The sequence below is a fragment of the Blastomyces gilchristii genome (assembly GCF_000003855.2).
Source record: "Blastomyces gilchristii SLH14081 genomic scaffold supercont1.14, whole genome shotgun sequence".
Classification (NCBI taxonomy): Eukaryota; Fungi; Ascomycota; class Eurotiomycetes; order Onygenales; family Ajellomycetaceae; genus Blastomyces; species Blastomyces gilchristii.
Window position 1 is genome coordinate 1,459,345 of NW_003101669.1, and position 16,507 is coordinate 1,475,851.

At 46.9% G+C, this 16,507-nt stretch overlaps 6 protein-coding genes across 8 annotated transcripts; 2 read left to right on the top strand and 4 right to left on the bottom strand.

Annotated features, from left to right (window-relative positions):
• Window positions 1-128: 128 nt before the first annotated feature.
• BDBG_06775 (ferro-O2-oxidoreductase) lies at window positions 129-3,580 on the bottom strand. 3 transcript variants are annotated; one of them, XM_002623290.2, is made up of 8 exons: window positions 2,786-3,567; window positions 2,546-2,662; window positions 2,371-2,479; window positions 2,069-2,297; window positions 1,850-2,004; window positions 1,576-1,788; window positions 1,093-1,510; window positions 166-954 (listed from the first exon to the last, which is right to left on the bottom strand). In XM_002623290.2, the coding sequence occupies exons 1-8, from the start codon at window positions 3,168-3,170 to the stop codon at window positions 616-618; spliced, it is 1,965 nt and encodes a 654-aa protein (XP_002623336.1). In that variant the 5' UTR covers window positions 3,171-3,567; the 3' UTR covers window positions 166-615. The 3 variants fall into 3 exon arrangements, with proteins under 3 accessions (XP_031579621.1, XP_002623336.1, XP_031579622.1); XM_031722765.1 differs by having other exon boundaries at window positions 129-954; window positions 2,371-2,662; window positions 2,786-3,580; XM_031722766.1 differs by having other exon boundaries at window positions 170-954; window positions 2,371-2,687; window positions 2,786-3,562.
• BDBG_06776 (phospholipase C) lies at window positions 2,498-6,970 on the top strand. The gene is made up of 10 exons (XM_031722767.1): window positions 2,498-2,694; window positions 2,778-3,831; window positions 3,896-4,018; window positions 4,077-4,159; window positions 4,216-4,480; window positions 4,538-4,661; window positions 4,725-5,111; window positions 5,167-5,277; window positions 5,382-5,584; window positions 5,694-6,970. The coding sequence occupies exons 2-10, from the start codon at window positions 3,790-3,792 to the stop codon at window positions 6,456-6,458; spliced, it is 2,103 nt and encodes a 700-aa protein (XP_031579623.1). The 5' UTR covers window positions 2,498-2,694; window positions 2,778-3,789; the 3' UTR covers window positions 6,459-6,970.
• A 94-nt stretch (window positions 6,971-7,064) lies between these two features.
• On the bottom strand, window positions 7,065-8,634 carry BDBG_06777 (lactose permease; the record flags this gene model as incomplete). Its single annotated transcript, XM_031722768.1, has 6 exons — window positions 7,065-7,302; window positions 7,407-7,663; window positions 7,755-7,865; window positions 7,937-8,167; window positions 8,239-8,288; window positions 8,457-8,634. 6 exons carry the CDS (start codon window positions 8,632-8,634, stop codon window positions 7,065-7,067), a joined length of 1,065 nt encoding a protein of 354 aa, XP_031579624.1.
• Window positions 8,635-9,515: 881 nt separating this feature from the next.
• On the bottom strand, window positions 9,516-14,435 carry BDBG_06778 (MFS drug transporter). The gene is made up of 7 exons (XM_031722769.1): window positions 11,995-14,435; window positions 11,591-11,885; window positions 11,401-11,534; window positions 10,529-11,322; window positions 10,239-10,428; window positions 10,103-10,168; window positions 9,516-10,027 (listed from the first exon to the last, which is right to left on the bottom strand). Exons 2-7 carry the CDS (start codon window positions 11,714-11,716, stop codon window positions 9,658-9,660), a joined length of 1,680 nt encoding a protein of 559 aa, XP_031579625.1. The 5' UTR covers window positions 11,717-11,885; window positions 11,995-14,435; the 3' UTR covers window positions 9,516-9,657.
• On the top strand, window positions 12,166-15,983 carry BDBG_06779 (cysteine synthase A). Its single transcript, XM_002623294.2, has 4 exons — window positions 12,166-12,850; window positions 12,925-13,754; window positions 13,831-15,228; window positions 15,288-15,983. Exons 1-3 carry the CDS (start codon window positions 12,472-12,474, stop codon window positions 14,344-14,346), a joined length of 1,725 nt encoding a protein of 574 aa, XP_002623340.2. The 5' UTR covers window positions 12,166-12,471; the 3' UTR covers window positions 14,347-15,228; window positions 15,288-15,983.
• On the bottom strand, window positions 14,834-16,506 carry BDBG_17440 (uncharacterized protein). Its single transcript, XM_031725160.1, has 3 exons — window positions 15,301-16,506; window positions 15,136-15,207; window positions 14,834-15,030 (listed from the first exon to the last, which is right to left on the bottom strand). Exons 1-3 carry the CDS (start codon window positions 15,559-15,561, stop codon window positions 15,004-15,006), a joined length of 360 nt encoding a protein of 119 aa, XP_031579626.1. The 5' UTR covers window positions 15,562-16,506; the 3' UTR covers window positions 14,834-15,003.
• Between the last annotated feature and the right edge of the window lies 1 nt (window position 16,507).

Below are 16,507 nucleotides of genomic sequence, written 5' to 3' on the forward strand. Positions count from 1 at the left end.
CTGGGGCTTTTTATGCTTCCCTTACGTCTTCTTCTATTTTCTTCTTTGGTTTTTAGTTCTAGTATCTCCCTCCATACTTTCTATCAAGTTCTCACTTTTGATTTATACCTTGCTCTTCTTTTTTATTGTTTTTATTTTTATTTTTATTTTATTTTTAAGAGAAGTCCTCTTGCTGTTTTTCTCTCGTCTAAGGTTCTTTGGGCGGCGTTTACAAAAACAGGATACAAGGGCATATATATTCAATACATAACAACTCATATCCTCTAATAATTACTATCAAACCCAACCTAGTACCTTATTGCTATGTAGTCTAGCCTGGTTGCATATATTTTCCATGGAGTAAATACGTACGTAGGACATATCATGAGCCATCTGCGTGGCGCAGGCAGTATTTACGTTATGTTTAGAAATGACTCTCTCTCAACTTTTCTTCTCAAGCTCACTGAGGAATTCGGTTTAAGCCGATGATATATTCTATGGAATGAGAGCGTCTTAGTATCTTCTCTATAGATGGATCTAAAAACGGATACGTTTGCGTCCGTCTCCATCCGTTCCAATTCTGCCTACCCCCCGATTTCCCATGATTAAAAGTAAAAGAAAAAAGGCCAAATTTAGTTATAGATATCGACACATCTCCATGGCTCCCCCACCAGCCAGGCCGTGGCCATTTCCTGTCTGAGATCCGTTCATAACGTCAAACACCATTGCCATCCCACTTGCCAAATGCCACAGGATATGGCAGTGAAACAGCCAGATGCCTGGATTATCAGCGCGAAACCGTAGGACGGCATGTCCCCGTGGTGGTATTTGCACTGTATCTCGCAGCAGGGCTCTAGCAAGGTCCATCGAAGTTGGTCGGTATTGTTGATGCTGTTGATGAGGGCTGAATGGGTTATATGAGCCCCATCCACGAGATGAGGAATGGATAGTGAGAATGAAGAAGTTGTGGCCGTGCTGTTTTTTGTTAAATTTAGTGTTTGATCGATATTGGATTCCTGGATTGGGGATAGATGTTGGGCTGGGACGCGAAAAGGGACACCATTAGGCTTGGAGCTGAGGAAGGAAGGATATGAATGTCTAGAATCGCCTTACAAGATGAAACGGATGTGGTCCTTCGTCTAGATTATTAACGACAAGGTCGACCCAGACGGGCTTACTCCCTGTCGAAATCGCGAACTGGTTTTTATCCCAATGGTGCGGATCAAGGTCGACCAGAGGGTGTGGAGGGTCTGATTGCGGACGCCATGATGTCTGATTAAAGTAACCAAAAGGCATGTTCTGGTTCTTCGACATTTGGGATATCTTTGTATATATAACGTAAGTCTGCTGGGCTTCAGGCGGAAGGCCGGAGAGCACCGCCGCAGTGGATGAAACCTGAGTGAGGTTAATGTGAGTACTTGAGCGGATATGTAGGGGCTGTGGACTGTATGTTTTAATATTGTTTGAGTTGGCGTTGTATATCGGAATGGCTTGGGCAGAAGAGAGTGCTGGGTTGGGATATTTGAAACAACTGAAATACTGTCAGCTGGAGGGTATCAAAGGAGAGGAAGTCTTTAGGTGAGGGTTGACTCATACTCAGGATCCAACTCCACGGTGAGGGAGGACTTCCCTCGCGCGTTTTGATGGTGCTGCAGGATAAAATCTACTCGTTGACCTGGATAGAGAATTCCTATAGACTTCGAATTGGATGCCTTTGACTGTTTAAAGTGCTGCACATCCAAGCCTCCGTCAACATGGGTAAGGCTTATATTCCCTTGGGAAAACCCAAGAGAAAACCCTGCAAGAGATCTAAGTCATCGCATTAGAAAAAAGCTACATCCTTCCTTAGGATCTAAGAGAGAATGCCCACCCGGTATTCACGACTCGGACCCGGTATGACTGGGTAGGGTCAATCATAAAATGAGGCATGGGAGTTTTACTGGAACAGTCGATAGGACGCGCTGGGACTGCCCTGGCGCAATCAAAGCGACCGACTCCATTGACGAGAAGAGAATCCGGTACAGGCTGGAAAATATCATTATCAGTTCTGCCTAGATTAGAGTATAAGAGGGAGATGTAATGTTCATACTTCATTCCCGTATGAGGCTGCCCGCATATACCATTTCAGGACATCGTCCGCGGGCCTATGGTACCAATCCCCAACCAGTAGGAGAATTTCTTTCTGATACTTATATTTCAAGATATCTGATTCCGCGTTTCGGGATTGAGTTCCTCGAATAGCTTTTGGTGACGGTCGATGAACCACCAAACCACCGTATAGACCATCTGCTCTCTGCAAGCCGGAATGAGCGTGATACCTGAGTAACTAGACATCAGTACGTTGCTTATACATATGTACAGTACATACAGACATGGAATTTTAAACCGTACCAATACGTTCCGCTTTGCGAATCGGAAATAGTAAAATCATAACGAAAGGAATCTCCGGGGTTGATAGCACACTGGGTCACTCCTACTGTGCCATCCATTCGGTTTGCATCTTGACGATGTTAGCAACGCGAGAACCTCTAGTTAACTTACTGCGCTATTCAATGTTAAAAACAACCTCTCATATGCAGGCCATGCCAATGCACCGAGACACCCTCATCCTCCAAGCCATTTCTTACATCCACAATCAAACGATCTCCAGATCGGGCTTCAACGACCGGGCCTGGAAATTGCCCTGGTCGCGGCGGGTCGGGATGTCACTATCATGTTAGTCGATCGTAGATCGGCCTTCGCGCGCTAGTGGGGAATTGCCGTAGCCAAACAACGATAACTAACTAAGCAGGAGACAGACACACACCATTTACAAGATAGATGCGTTTCAGCACACCGTCAGGACGACGATAACCCGCAGTTACCGTCCAGTTGAGACGGATTGTTCTAACAGTCCGATAAATATGCGCCTCGGGATGCAACCTCTGAGCGCCAGGATGCTGCTGCTGCTGCGTCGGGCCTAGAACCCGGTTTTGGGACGAATAATACGGAGGAGACCTTGGGATTCGCAGAGCTCCCAAGAAGCTTACCACGAGAACTAGGAAGATGACGACAGACGCCAAGTAGCTTCTTGACCAACCTGCGGCTTGGCTACTTGTGTTAGCTTGAGCTGGCTGTGACGAAACTCTCGGAGGATCTTGGAGATCACCGCGTGGTTGGCGTATTCTCCGGCGGCTGGATGTTCGTTCCATCCGGGAGCTGTGTTAAAGCCGATGGAGATAGAGCCCAACGACCGGGGTTAAAAGAAAAGCTGACACAGACATGCACGTTGTACGGAGTACACAAAAAGCCCTCACACGCGGATCCTTTGCTGGCAGCACAGAGCAAAGAGTTTAGTGGCTACCCGGCTGCCTTTTTATCTCTTGCTGAGGGGTTGAGTTTACAGAGCAGCCGTCTTGCTGGCTTGCACTGCCACCTGAGGAACTCAATCTGACACCCTACCTTTGACGTCTAGAGAGAGCTTCTTAGCTTTCTTGGAAGCAGTTTCAAACATGGAGGCTGTATGCTCTAGTCTGCGTTTGCCCAGATCTGCGTACGTGTGATTGCTATTGCGCTCCTCTATCAAACTGAGCCGCCGTTCAAATGGTGCTGATTGATTAGCGGGAGGAGGCGGAAGTCAATTCTATATTCAGTAAAAAGTATTCCAAGGTTCTTACCTCCCCACACCATCCATTCCCCTTCGTGGAATATGAAGTGAATCTCAGATGTTATGGCTATATCTACCAAAGCTACAAATTTCTTTTCTGAAACCCATGCTCACTTTGCTAACACTCTAAGGAACACCATTTCGGTATCTTACAGTTTAGTCAGATGGCTTCTCGTTGGGTGAAACTAGGATTAGCTATTACTGCAGTATGCATAGCTTCTTGTTCGACTATGATATATTTCCTTTACTGACCATGAGTTTGCAATATAGCTAGCTGGTTTATTAACCGCAATCCTTTTGATTCTATTAATTGACCGAGGCGAACCCGTTCGAAGCTTGAAGGACATCGACCATGTCATTATATTTATGCAAGAAAATCGGTCATGGGACACGGTATGTTTCTATCAACGATAGCACTGTCGAGTGTTCGAAATCTAACTGAACCTCTAAGTATTTCGGAACTATGGCGGGCGCAAGGGGATTTAACGACCCCAACGTACAGATCAACCCGAATGGCCGTGCCGTGTGGTACCAGTCAGTTCCTTGCTGCCAGTCTATATCGAAATGATATAAACACTTACCTTTTATAGACCGGTTGATTCGAGCTTGTCAAATGACACAGACACCCTACTTCCGTGGTACTTAGGATATCTAGGCGGAAACTGGTCTCAGGCTATACAGTGCATGGCTGCTGGAAGCAATGGCTATACAGAAAATCACGCTTCCATCAACGGCGGCCTCAATGATGGATGGGCAAGGAATAATACACCATGGAGCTGGGGTTATCTAAAACGACAGGACCTACCTGTTCAGTTTGCAATTGCAGAAGGATGGACTATCGGGGATATGTATCAGGTATATGCCCCCCCTCGATGCTTTAGGAGGCAACGTTCGAGCCTAATGGTGGGATAGCAATCGCAAATCACTGCAACGAACCCGAATCGTGTCACCTTGGTTAGTGGGAGTATTAACGCACCTGGAAGCCCGCAGTCACCAGATGAAGGAGGGGTATATATAGATAATACCGAAACGCCAGGTGAGTTGTTCTGGACGGACTCTGCTCAGCGAGTGAACTTTTTCAGCTAAACTAAGCTACCAGGCTGTGAGGCTCCCAATCTCAACTGCTACCCTCTCAAATGGAAAACAATATTCGACATATATGAAACTGCAGGCGTTTCCTGGCAGGTTTACCAAGGAGTGGACAACTTCGATGACAACCCCTTGGCCTGGTTCGAGCAGTTCCAGAATGCATCCTCAGACTCAGCATTGTCAGAGAAAGGAATGGCGTATTTAGGACTGGAGGCTTTCTATGCAGATGCTGCCTCAGGTATGCTACCGCAAGTTAGTTTCATCATCGCCCCACGAGAGCTGTCCGAACACGCACCGTACTCTCCCTCTGATGGAGGTTGGCTGCAGCACAAAATTGTAGATGCTGTGGTTAAGGGACCAAAGTATGGTAAAAGCCTGCTCATGATTAGCTACGATGGTATCTTTTCTCCTTCCACCGTCGGCACATAAACCAAGCTGACCGAAGCTTCAAGAATCTGGCGGTTGGGGAGATCATGTCCCTCCTTATCACTCTCCAGAAAACACTCCTGGCGAATGGTTGGAGGACCCATATGGTCTTTTTGGAAACATATACACCGGCCCTGGTTCGTTCTTTTTCCCCCCTTACTGTCGACCGTCACCTCTCAAATACGCAATCGCTAGCTAGCCAAACTGCTATTAACCGCAAAACTAATAATCATACTATCAGGAGTTCGGGTCCCTTTCTACATCGTTTCCCCTTGGACCCGCGGGGGCCACGTTTTTACCGAACACGCAGACCACAATTCGCAAATCCTTTTTATTGAAGAATGGCTTAGTGCAAAAGGTTATGATAACATCAGGACAGACGGGATGGTGCCCTGGAGGAGACAAAACATGGCAAACCTGCTAAACGCACTGGATTTCGAGAACGTATGTCCCTGAAATACCCCCTCCATGATTAACTACTTGTGGGCCACACACAACACGCGCATATAATATACATTCTCTTTGCCTAACCATTTCTGGTATATCCCTATAGCCTGACCTCTCCATCCCTAATATTCCAAAACCCAAACCTCCCCACCGCGACTCCCGCGGCGAATTCGACGGCTCAGCCTTCTGCGAATCGCAGTTCCCGGACCCACGACCGCCTCCCCCATATTCCTCCCAGCCCTCCACGCTCCCCAACATTGTCGAAGAAGGCTATAAGATATGCACAGGCCAACTAACCGAGGGCCGCTATCTCGTTTTCGAACATGAAAACGGCCGCCTACTCTCCCACAACCGGCCGCCGCGTGCGGACGCAAATAGTGTCAATAACGACAACGCGGCACCAGAGCCATTAATAACGACAATGTCTTCGTCTAATAATCATAATGATAATAATAATAACAAGGAAAATAATGCAAAAACGGATAAATACCGCGCCCAATCTGCCCGGTGGGTCATCTATTACTATAACAATAACAGCACGGACATTGACGTCATCGCGACGAATCAGTCTGGTCCCTTTTTGTTATCGAGCTTTGATAGGGAGGTGTGGTTGGGGCGGGAGGGGAGGCTAGTTTCGAGGAAGGAGGCGGTGCCGGTCGATATTTCGTTTTCGGCGGGGAATAAGGATGGGAAGAAGAGAGGCTATTCGATAGCATATGCGTCTAATTCGTCGTTAATCGCCGGCGGCGGCAGCGGCGGTGGTGACACAGACAGTCTTTCTGGATATATTAATGTGGGTGGTGACGGGAGTGTAGGTGTGGGAGGGAGGAGGGAGATTTTCACGGTGGTAAGTGTTACGTATTATAATTGATGACGGTTGGTATACCCACGGAGGGGATTTTGAAAATGGTGTTAGAGAAACCGCCTTGTTTGCGCAAACATAGGATAAAATTCAGGGCACGGATTATATTGGAAGATATGGAGTTTGATTTTGGGGAGGGAGAGCTTGCTATCATGATAAATAGCAAGGAAAAGTATAGACCTGCTTATAATATGATTGACTGATAGATTGATATACTTTTTCTTCTTTTGTTTTCCTCTTAAGGAGAATGTTCATATTAGAATAGGTAACATGCTCCCAAAAGTTTACGGCGACGAGCTGTCTTCAAGGAGTGATTATAAAATAAAAAGAACAAGATAGATCTACATAGAACATATTTGGTCCATTGTTAGAAAATTAACTGTGAATTTTGACAGGCTGTGGCAGAAGAGTGGAGGACTAGATTATTGAGGGGGGTAAAATCTTGGGTATCTCTGGACTAGGCTTCCAGTATCTGGCAGTCCAATGGCAGACTGGCCACCTATTACAAAAAAACATTCTCGTCCTTCGTCTCTTAATTCTCTTCGTCAATAGGAATACGTCGCCTCAGGACAATCGTGGCCGTACTGGCCTTCCAGGTGTTAGGCGTTAGGCGCTTCAAAGACTTCGTCCAGCTCTTCCAGTGTGCGTCCCCGCAACAATCTCAAGGCAAACTGCCATGCCCGCTGTACAGCCAAGGAACATTTTGCAACGTCCAATTATATCGTGGCAGCGTGCCCCAACCATTGCGGGGATCCATCCCGTAATGGCGTAGACGATATTGAGGAGGAGCTTGGCGTCGGTATCGGTCACTCTAACGTTCTCAAGGAGGTAGGGAAGGTAGTACGATGCGACGCTAGGAGATTAATGTGTCGGGGGTCAGCCAAAATATAGACACTTTCTAGATACAAAGACGGCTTGTTATGGCCTTGGGATGTCCTTGGATTCGTTGGAGCATACTCGCTACCGGAGAATGGCCCAAACCACGAAAATGAGACATTGAGCATCGTCCTATACCGACGAGAACGGGATTTGAATAGTACTCGGATATCAAAAAAGTTTCGCCAGGTCAACATGTCTTCCTTGCTCAAAGACTCGGCCATTTCATCCATTTCAAGTTTAACCAATGGGTGGTTAAAATCACCGTTTGCGTGGTATTTGGCCAATATGGCCCTTGCCTTATCGTCGCGTTCTTTCCCCATCAACCTGATTAGTTGCTGCGATTAGTTTCCTGGTCTTCTCATAAAAAAGAGATATTTCACAATGCCATCTAGGATATTCAAAATAGAACCAAATCCCCAAACAAACGACTCTGGGGCAAAGCATTTGAATCCATAAAGGCACGCGCCAATCGCTGTTCCCCAGGTGCGCGAGGTGTTTATGATTTCCATAAACGGAGGATGTGGCAATTATGGAGTCCTATAAAGTGTCACTCTTGCACGGTTAAACTAATAGCTCAAGGTACACGGATTGCGAAGAGGGGTACAAACCACGTAGTAGAATGTGTTATACATGCCCGCAACCGTCGCGCGGTACTGGGGCGGCGCAAGGTCGATAATGTATAGCGGCGCAGCGGTGCAAGCAATGATGGCAAAAAATGATAACAAGAACCGCCCACTGGCTGTCGGGATAGTCGTGATACAGACACCAAAGCAGCCGAGAAAGATGGGTAGTTGTCGGCCTTTCCAGTCTGCTATCCAAATAAAGACAGCACCGATCATCTGGCCAACCTAGCGTTTGTGTCTTAGAAACCGCCTGTAGATATTATTCACGTGGGAACGGGGTTCCACACATTGAAGATGGCGAAGACAATCCCTGTGCCAGCATTGCCTGTTGGTGGGACTTCATAGTATTGACATAGTTGGGCAGAGTGTTTATACTACCCATCAAGTTGCCGTCAAGTCTTAGTATTTGAAATATATCATAAGCTCGGTTAGCGCTTTCCTAAAGGCATTTCACTCCATAGTCCTTGTACGGGACTTGTTTTTTTTTTTAATTCACACTGCTTACCGTTCATCGTTGATGTCAGAAAGACGAGGGCGCATAAGAGGCACATGCGGAGATACTCCTTTCCTAGCCAGTTGGGCTTGGAGTGCACCAATATGTCGACTAGCTTCTCATTGCCCAAGGTCTTGATAGCATCACCCGCTCCATCCTCATCTTCAGACATGGACTCGTCAATCTCCATCGTATATGGTTATTGTCAAAAGAGAATTGTAGAAAACGCCCCCCCCCCTCTCTCCTCAACACTGAATTGTAAAAATCGGAGGAGCTGATGTCCGCATTAATAGGGTCTTGAATGGTCATCCCCCACATTCAGGTAAACCTGCTCTAGGTTTGATGCTAGTAGCTGTACCGACGTGCTGGACCTAGGGGTAGCACAGGGCTAAAGAAATGCTGATCCTGGGATAGGAGGAAAAGCAAGCGCAGGATACGCACTCCCTCACCGACCCTCGATTGATCATCCATTTTTTCTGCATTCATTTGCCCAAACAGGCAGTGAGGTAGCATCCCCAAAGCAACATTGAAGCTGGAAATAGCATTCTTGCTGTGCAACTGGTTGGGCCTGGAGCCGCAGAGAGCTGCAGCGAGGGTTTTCTTTCGTTCCTCTCCCCGCATTTTTGAGGGGTCGGACTTGCAAGTACCTAGCTACAGGGAAAAGAATACATCCCAGTGAGATGAGCTGAATGGTAAGAAAATTCTCTCAAAGCACGGGGGAATTGGCCCGTTGTTGGTTAGCAATAGTTGATGTGGCGTTTGTTGCAGTAACTAACTTAGTTAACCCAGCGCCGCTAGCATGAGCTTAACCTGACGACTCTAAACTAACTAGTTAGTTGACGCACTTCGCGATAGCCAGGAGCACCATTGGTCGGCTTAAAAGACAAAAGCACAGTTGAGGGCTCCCGAGCTATTAGCAAACAGTGATCTCCCACCCTACTAGAAGCGACAACTTTTCTAGCCTGAAAATTTTGACCAAAAGCCCAAGATCCAAATCTAGACTAGACACGGCAATGTGCTGTGCTGAAGTAGGTGTGTAAATAGTCCGTAATGATTCTCCACCAAAACTTGAAAAAAAACTGTTATATTCTATATTCTAACCAAGATCTATCTATATTCATTTGATGCTTTCACTTAGCTTGTTGAGAAACTTATTAAATTGTTGCTGAAAGACCCTCTGCACGGTTGTCGTTTACGAAACGTAACTGGAGTCTCAAACGGCTTTCTCACCCGATAGCCTCCTGCGAGCCTGAATGCTCTTCTTCCCTTCTTCTTTCAAAGCATCGTCATCCGGCCTCTCCAAAGTTACCTGCGGCATCAGGAACACAGCAAGGAAGAACGCCAAGGCGGCCAGCCCCGCGCCGATTAGGAATATTATTCGGAACCCCTTCTGGTATGCGGGGACAAGAACGGACCGGACACGGACAGCCTCCGATTCCGGCAGGGTGGAAAGGAACGAACCAGGGCTCTTAAGTAGTTGACTGGTTTGCGATCTACTAAGGTTGAGAGGCGAAACAGACGATAGTAAGATGTTATGTATGATAGTTCCGGCGGCGGCAAGTCCTAGGGTTCCGCCGAGATTTCTAATAAAGCTGTAGAGACGTTGACATGTATTAAGTAACCGGCCTATGTGTATTTTAGTTTACTTCTCCACTCACTTTCTAAATGATGACACCACGGCCATATCACGCCGCTCGACGCCGGCTTGTATTGCAATGAGTGCTCTGGGAAAATTGATATTAACGCTCCACACATAGTAATTCCATAACTTGTTCACATTTTGTCACTACTTACGGTTGCAATGTATTCCCTAGACCAAACCCAGTTAATATTCCGTAGCCGATTTGTTTTCCAAGACCTGAGGATTGATTGAGCGTTGAGAATAGGCCAAGGCCCACTGCCCATATGACCCATCCAAGAAGGATGGGCTCTCGATAGCGGCCTACCCAGTGCACGACAAGGCCCGACAATGTGCTGCTAGCGGCTAATATAGATCAGTAACACGAGTAAAGAAAGTAGGGATCGATATATGGTTTAGCGGCGGGCCCTAGGGCCCCGACCACCTTTGAAGAATTCAAACGTACTCTGAGTTAACGTAATCGGAAGTAGCAACGAAGCAGCCTTGGTAGCGGAGTAGCCATATGCTGTCTGGTAAAATAGAGGAATGTAGTAGAACTGGACGAGGAAATTCCAGCCATTGATGAACATGGTTAGGCTGGCTCCATTAACAATACGAGATTTAAAAATATGCATCGGTACAAGAGGCGTAGATGTCCCCTTCCATTGCCATAAAACGAACACGGTCGAGAAAAAAAATCCGACAACCAATGTAGCGATGACGTGGACTGAGTTCCATGCATAATCACCCCCACTCCATATCAAACCCAGCAAAAGCACCGTTGTCCCGCCAAGGGCCAGTATAACACCGGTGAAATCTATAGCTCTCAGTTTCAACTTCCAGTCTCCTTCTACTTTTTTCAGGGGCATGAAGAAGATCACGCAGCCAGTAGTTAGTACTGTGATGGGTAAGTTGAGACGGAATATCCATCGCCACGAGCCAGGTGAGATGGATGCGAGGGAGCCGCCAATGACAGGTCCAATGCCATTCGCAAGGGCGACGGCAGCGCCTAGGATTCCTTGATACTTTCCTCGCTCTCGGAGGGGAACAGTATCACTGACTATCGCCTGGGCCACGGTCATTAACCCACCACTGCCAATGCCAGTGAAGGCTCGGAACACTATTAGCTGGATGGCAGACTGTGCGAGAGAGGATGCTAGGGATCCTATAAAACCGATCGCGAGGCCAATGTAGAGAATCACTTTGCGTGACCAGATGTCGGAAAAACGGCCATAGAGTAGCTGGAAAGATGTTGACGTTCTTTCGAGAAGAAATTGCAGTTATGTTAATAGATATCGTATTGCCTTGAAGGCAAGCAAACTAGATCAGCGAACGTACACAAAATACCCTGCGGCAATCCAGGACATTAGATCTCCGGCAGCCAGTTCATCTGAGATGATCGAAAGACTAGCTGCCAAAGTGGTTTGATCCATCAAAGCGAGCAAATCAACAGTGGCGCACGCCAGAAATATCTGAAGCTGGTTAGTGCAGCTCAAGTTGGTACACACGTTAAAGACATAAAACTCACCGTAATGATCGTACGCTTTGGGACGAAGTTTGTCTGTTCATTGAAAACATAAGGACTTTTCTCGACATTTCTAGCAGTCTCCCCGGCGTCTGACAGACCTGAGATTGATGGCTGTGTTGATCCCATGACAGGCGCGTCTTTGTCTAAATTTCCGTCCCCTGAATAGCCAGATAGCGAGAAAACAACAGATATTTGGGATACTTTGTACTAGTGAGGCAGGGAGAGAAGAGTAACGGCGCTCCAATTTCATGAACGTGGGAAATGATCACTAGAAGTGATTTTGCTTTAATCTCTTCTGTGAATAAGTAACGATTAACGCGAGGAACTTGCGGACGATCGCACCCCAACTGGGTTGTGCAACAGGTCTGGTAGTTAAGGTTTGATGAAAGAGAGTATCAAGGTACCTGCCTATTTATTTGCTTGGAAAATGCCGCGCAGGAGCCAGCGAAATCGGGCCGAACAGGAACTGCGACCCGATCTATATCATTCAAGGTACCCGTGAAAGGACATTTTCCACAAAGGTACTTTATTGTACACAATAACGTCCCTAACATCGTAATGTCATATCACATGTACCTGAGTATACAATTTCTATCTGTTTGGATAGGAAGGAGATGCAGTACTCAAAGATAACAGAAGAGAACCTTGTGAGCTACCCCTGTGGGTCTGTCTATAGAGAGAAACGACAGACTAGGGCAAAATGCGAAATTATGGGGAACAAAGACCTTACTTACCTGGCAGATTGACAATTCAAGGAGGCCGTAAAAACCCGACAACGCTTCCTGAATTCAAGAGAACTGTCCAAGTTATGTCATGATTGGGCCAGATATTATTGTACCCCTGGTTTTGAGATATGCGAATGCCCAATTGCAAGTACACGTATGCAACAGCCGTGGAACAGGGATGACTACACTGAAGGTGAATGGGCGACGGCTCATATTGTATTGTATAAATGTCCAGGCTCGTGGCCGCTCTCTTCCAATGGTCCTGCCTGCCATCATCTTCTGAAGAAAACATCCCGCTCGGTGCCTATTTCTTTGCTGCTTGAAAATCTTGTCAAACATAAAATGGCGAACCCAAACATTTTGAACGTATATTCCGGGCCCGATGCTCTGAAGAAATACTTCAACCCCGATTTCCAACCTCCACTTCCACTTGTAGAAGTTCCAGAGGCCCTGAACCCCTTCTATCAAGATGGAGTACGGATATATGCAAAGATGATGACAATGCACCCCGCGAACAACGTGAAGGCGATACCAGGTTCGTATTTCCGCAGGAGTGCACTCCTGAAGAAGGATACATGAAGCTAATTGTGCCGGTGTTTTGCTTTTTAGCAATGAATATGCTCGAATCCAGTGTTGTGCCAGGGAAAACGAAAACAATTATTGAATACAGCTCTGGCTCGACAGTAATTTCGATGGCAATGATCGCAAGGATATGCCACAATATCAGCGATGTCAGGGCATATCTCAGCAATAAAACGAGCTACGCAAAGTTGAGGTTGATGCAATTCTTCGGGCTCGACATCACCCTCTTCGGGGGGCCTTCGCAGCCTAACCCACATGACGAACGCGGCGGGATCCAGGGCGCAAGAAGGATGGCAATTGTCTCTGATGAAATTGTCAACCCAAATCAGTACGAAAATGAGAATAACTGGAAAGCACATGTCCGTTGGACAGGGCCGCAGATTCTTAAGCAGCTCCCTGAAATAAAGGTTATTTGCGCTGGTATGGGCACATCGGGCACGATGACAGGAATCGGAACATATCTGAAGCAGGCAAAGCCTTCTGTCTTCAGGCTTGGGGTTTGCACAGCTCCGGGTGACCGAGTTCCAGGCCCTAGATCCCATTCTCTTCTCGAACCTGTTCAGTTCCCGTGGAAAAAGGCCATAGATGCAATTGAAGAAGTAGGATCGCCTGAAGCTTATTCGCTGTCTCTCGAAATGTGCAGGCAGGGGCTGGTTTGCGGCCCATCGTCCGGGTTCAACTTAAGAGGGCTTGTTCAAATGTTGGGCAAGCGCAAATCGGCTGGGACTTTGCAAGATCTAGCGGGCCCTGATGGTTTAATTCAATGCGTTTTCTTGTGTTGCGATCTGCCATACCAGTATATCGACGAGTATTTCCAGAAATTAGGACCGGAGAAATTCCATCCTATACATAACCAGGTGAGTCGAAATAAATAATAAATGTCGCCATCACTTAATCCGCTGCAAATTGGACTTGACACTAATAGATCACCAGAATTTGATCAAGGCTGATAGATACCGCTATGATGACAGCTGGGAACGGCTTCCAAGCGACCTTCTTCCCCACTTCTACGAGCCTCCTGAGGCTGTGAAAATGTACTGCTGGACTGCCATCAGGGCAAAGCCAAAGACTTACATAGTTGACCTGCGGAAGAAAGCCGACTATGAAAGCTGGCATGTGCCGGATGCTATAAACATCCCGCTCAGCAGCTTGACTTCAGCGGAGCCCAGCCCGTTCGCAGATGTGAAAGTGCTGGAAGCACAATGGCTGGAACTGGAGGATATCTTCAGCCAGGTCAATAATTCCTCTAACTTTAATGACCAGCGGGTTCTTGTCCTGTGCTACAACGGAGATACAGCACGGGTTGCAACCAGTATTCTGCGAGCCAAATCAGTCGAGGCAGACTGTGTTCGTGGTGGTTATCAGGCCATTAACGCCATTGCGCCAGGAGGCTTTCCAGGCGAACGAGAATCGCGGTTAATTTCGCCGCGACAGGATATCCTTGTGTAAAAGCAAGGATGCGGTGTAACTAACCATCCATAAAAAGAGCTTGTGTTTTCCGTATTATAGCCGCTTGCGAGAAGGGAGGGGAGATGGAAGCGGGTCATGTGATCCTGTAGGTAATTCACGTGATCCCTTCATACTCCTTTGTGTTGTTTATTTGGTTTTCTTCTCCTCTGTGCTATTGTAAATAAGAGATCTTAGCAATAACATGGAATAGTTGTTTTGAATTCTTCGGGTTATTTTCAATTGGGTCCTTGAAGTCACTCACTTGTAACTAGAATTGAACCCTTGCACACTCGTCTTGTCTAAAAGGGACAGAACATGAACCAAATGACAACAAGCTGGCTATCAAAAGCACGCGAACATCTTCGTTGTGGTTAAGCAACACAACACGCTGTCCAAGCCTTGGAATGGGAGGTTATTTACGGAGTACCTAAGACGGTAGAGACGTGAATGTACCCTCTATTACAGAGTACGTGGCCAGGAAATATAATGATAATGGAAAACTAGTTAATTGTACTAATAATAACCACAATAAAAAGATCATAGGGTAACTAGTTAACTAGTTACATCAGCACACCAAAACAATCTTGGCTCTGAGTTAACATTTCCCCCAATCAACCAGAAGTCAATCCCACGTCCCCAGCTCAATTTGCCATCCGATCACCATTCCCGGGGTCCTTCGCAGCTCTAGAAAAGCACGTTGTCAGCGAGAGGCAATGGCACAAGGAGTTACCCGATCGAACGTTGCAAAGCTACTTAAGGGACATGGAAATCCTCAGGGCATAAACTTACTCGCAGCTGTGGGTATGGGCCTCCACAATCAAAGAAGCATTGCATTCTAGCTTGATTTAAGCACTTGCACTCCTAATGATCGTTCTCTGTCAGGTAAATTTTCCCTTATCTTGTTGATTGATTCATGCCTCAGACTACTCATGTGGGAATAGGAGTTGAATATACCTCTGCCCAGGTTGCTTTGGGGCAGGAGACCTTGGGGCATGCGCAGTCCTGTTGTTCCGTCGGGAGAGCGAAAACGGCCGGCAAGATGGCCAAACAGAGGGTGATGAACTTCATAGTTGGCGAGAGGGGATTGTTCTTTCTGACGGATAAATGTTGCTTGCGTAGACCTCGATCAGATACGTCACTTGGATGTATATCAAGATTGAAACTCTGACACAACTCGAGCGCGCGATTGAGGGTCATATAAATAGAGAAGACCATCAGGACCGGCGCCGCTAGATGACAGGAACCATTGTCTCTTCACATTCCTCCATGCACCATGATGGGATACAATGCAGAAGCACCCTGGTGCGTCTACTGAGACAAAGTAAAATTGAACAATGAGAAGCAGCAGTGTATTTTTCTTTTCTGCGACCGACATTTTAGCCAACTTTGGCTTTGAGTAGAGGAAGAACCCAAGCGCCGGGTGCGCATCGCATGCTGAGATCCAGAAAAAAGCGCAACCTATGGAGTTCTTCGTGAAGCCTGGCTAGATGCAGCGGATGCATCCGCGAATTCGGAGAACAACGTTCATTGTGAGGAAAATGCGAAAGAAAATAATCGCTACTTTGGATGTGCCGGATGCGTACAGCAGTCCTCCAGGAATTTTAATAATGAAATCTGTATGTGCTGGCATGATTGCGAAATTGGGGACACAGTTGCTAGCTCCCATGGTTGTTCAATAATGACCAAGGAGGGAGACATATTGCTTGAGGACAGGGTCAATCGCGAGGTTGAAATGCCTTGTGAAATTCATCATATGCTGAGTTCTTTGTGGCTATACTATAGACACATACATCAATGGGTGTTTCCTCATAGGAAACAAAGCTATCCAGGTCTCACCATCAGACCCATGGGGTGAAACCGACTCTCCGAAGCCAACCAGCCCTATGCTGTTGAGGAATTTTGTGCCAGAGTTGGGCCTGGACACGGCATCGTTGATTGTGCAGGGGGGAAGGGCAAAATTCAGACTCCCATTCAGATTCAGGTGAGAAAATGAAACCAAAGAGATTCCTGTGCTGCTTAGCATTCACTAAATAAGATGACTAGCGGGGTGTCACAGGTCGGTCAGAATATGGAGTCAGATGTGAATATGGAGTATTGCAGCATCAATGAGAAAGATTAGGCTGGCCTCTGCACCATCTATAATAGCAGGCCCCAAGTCAGG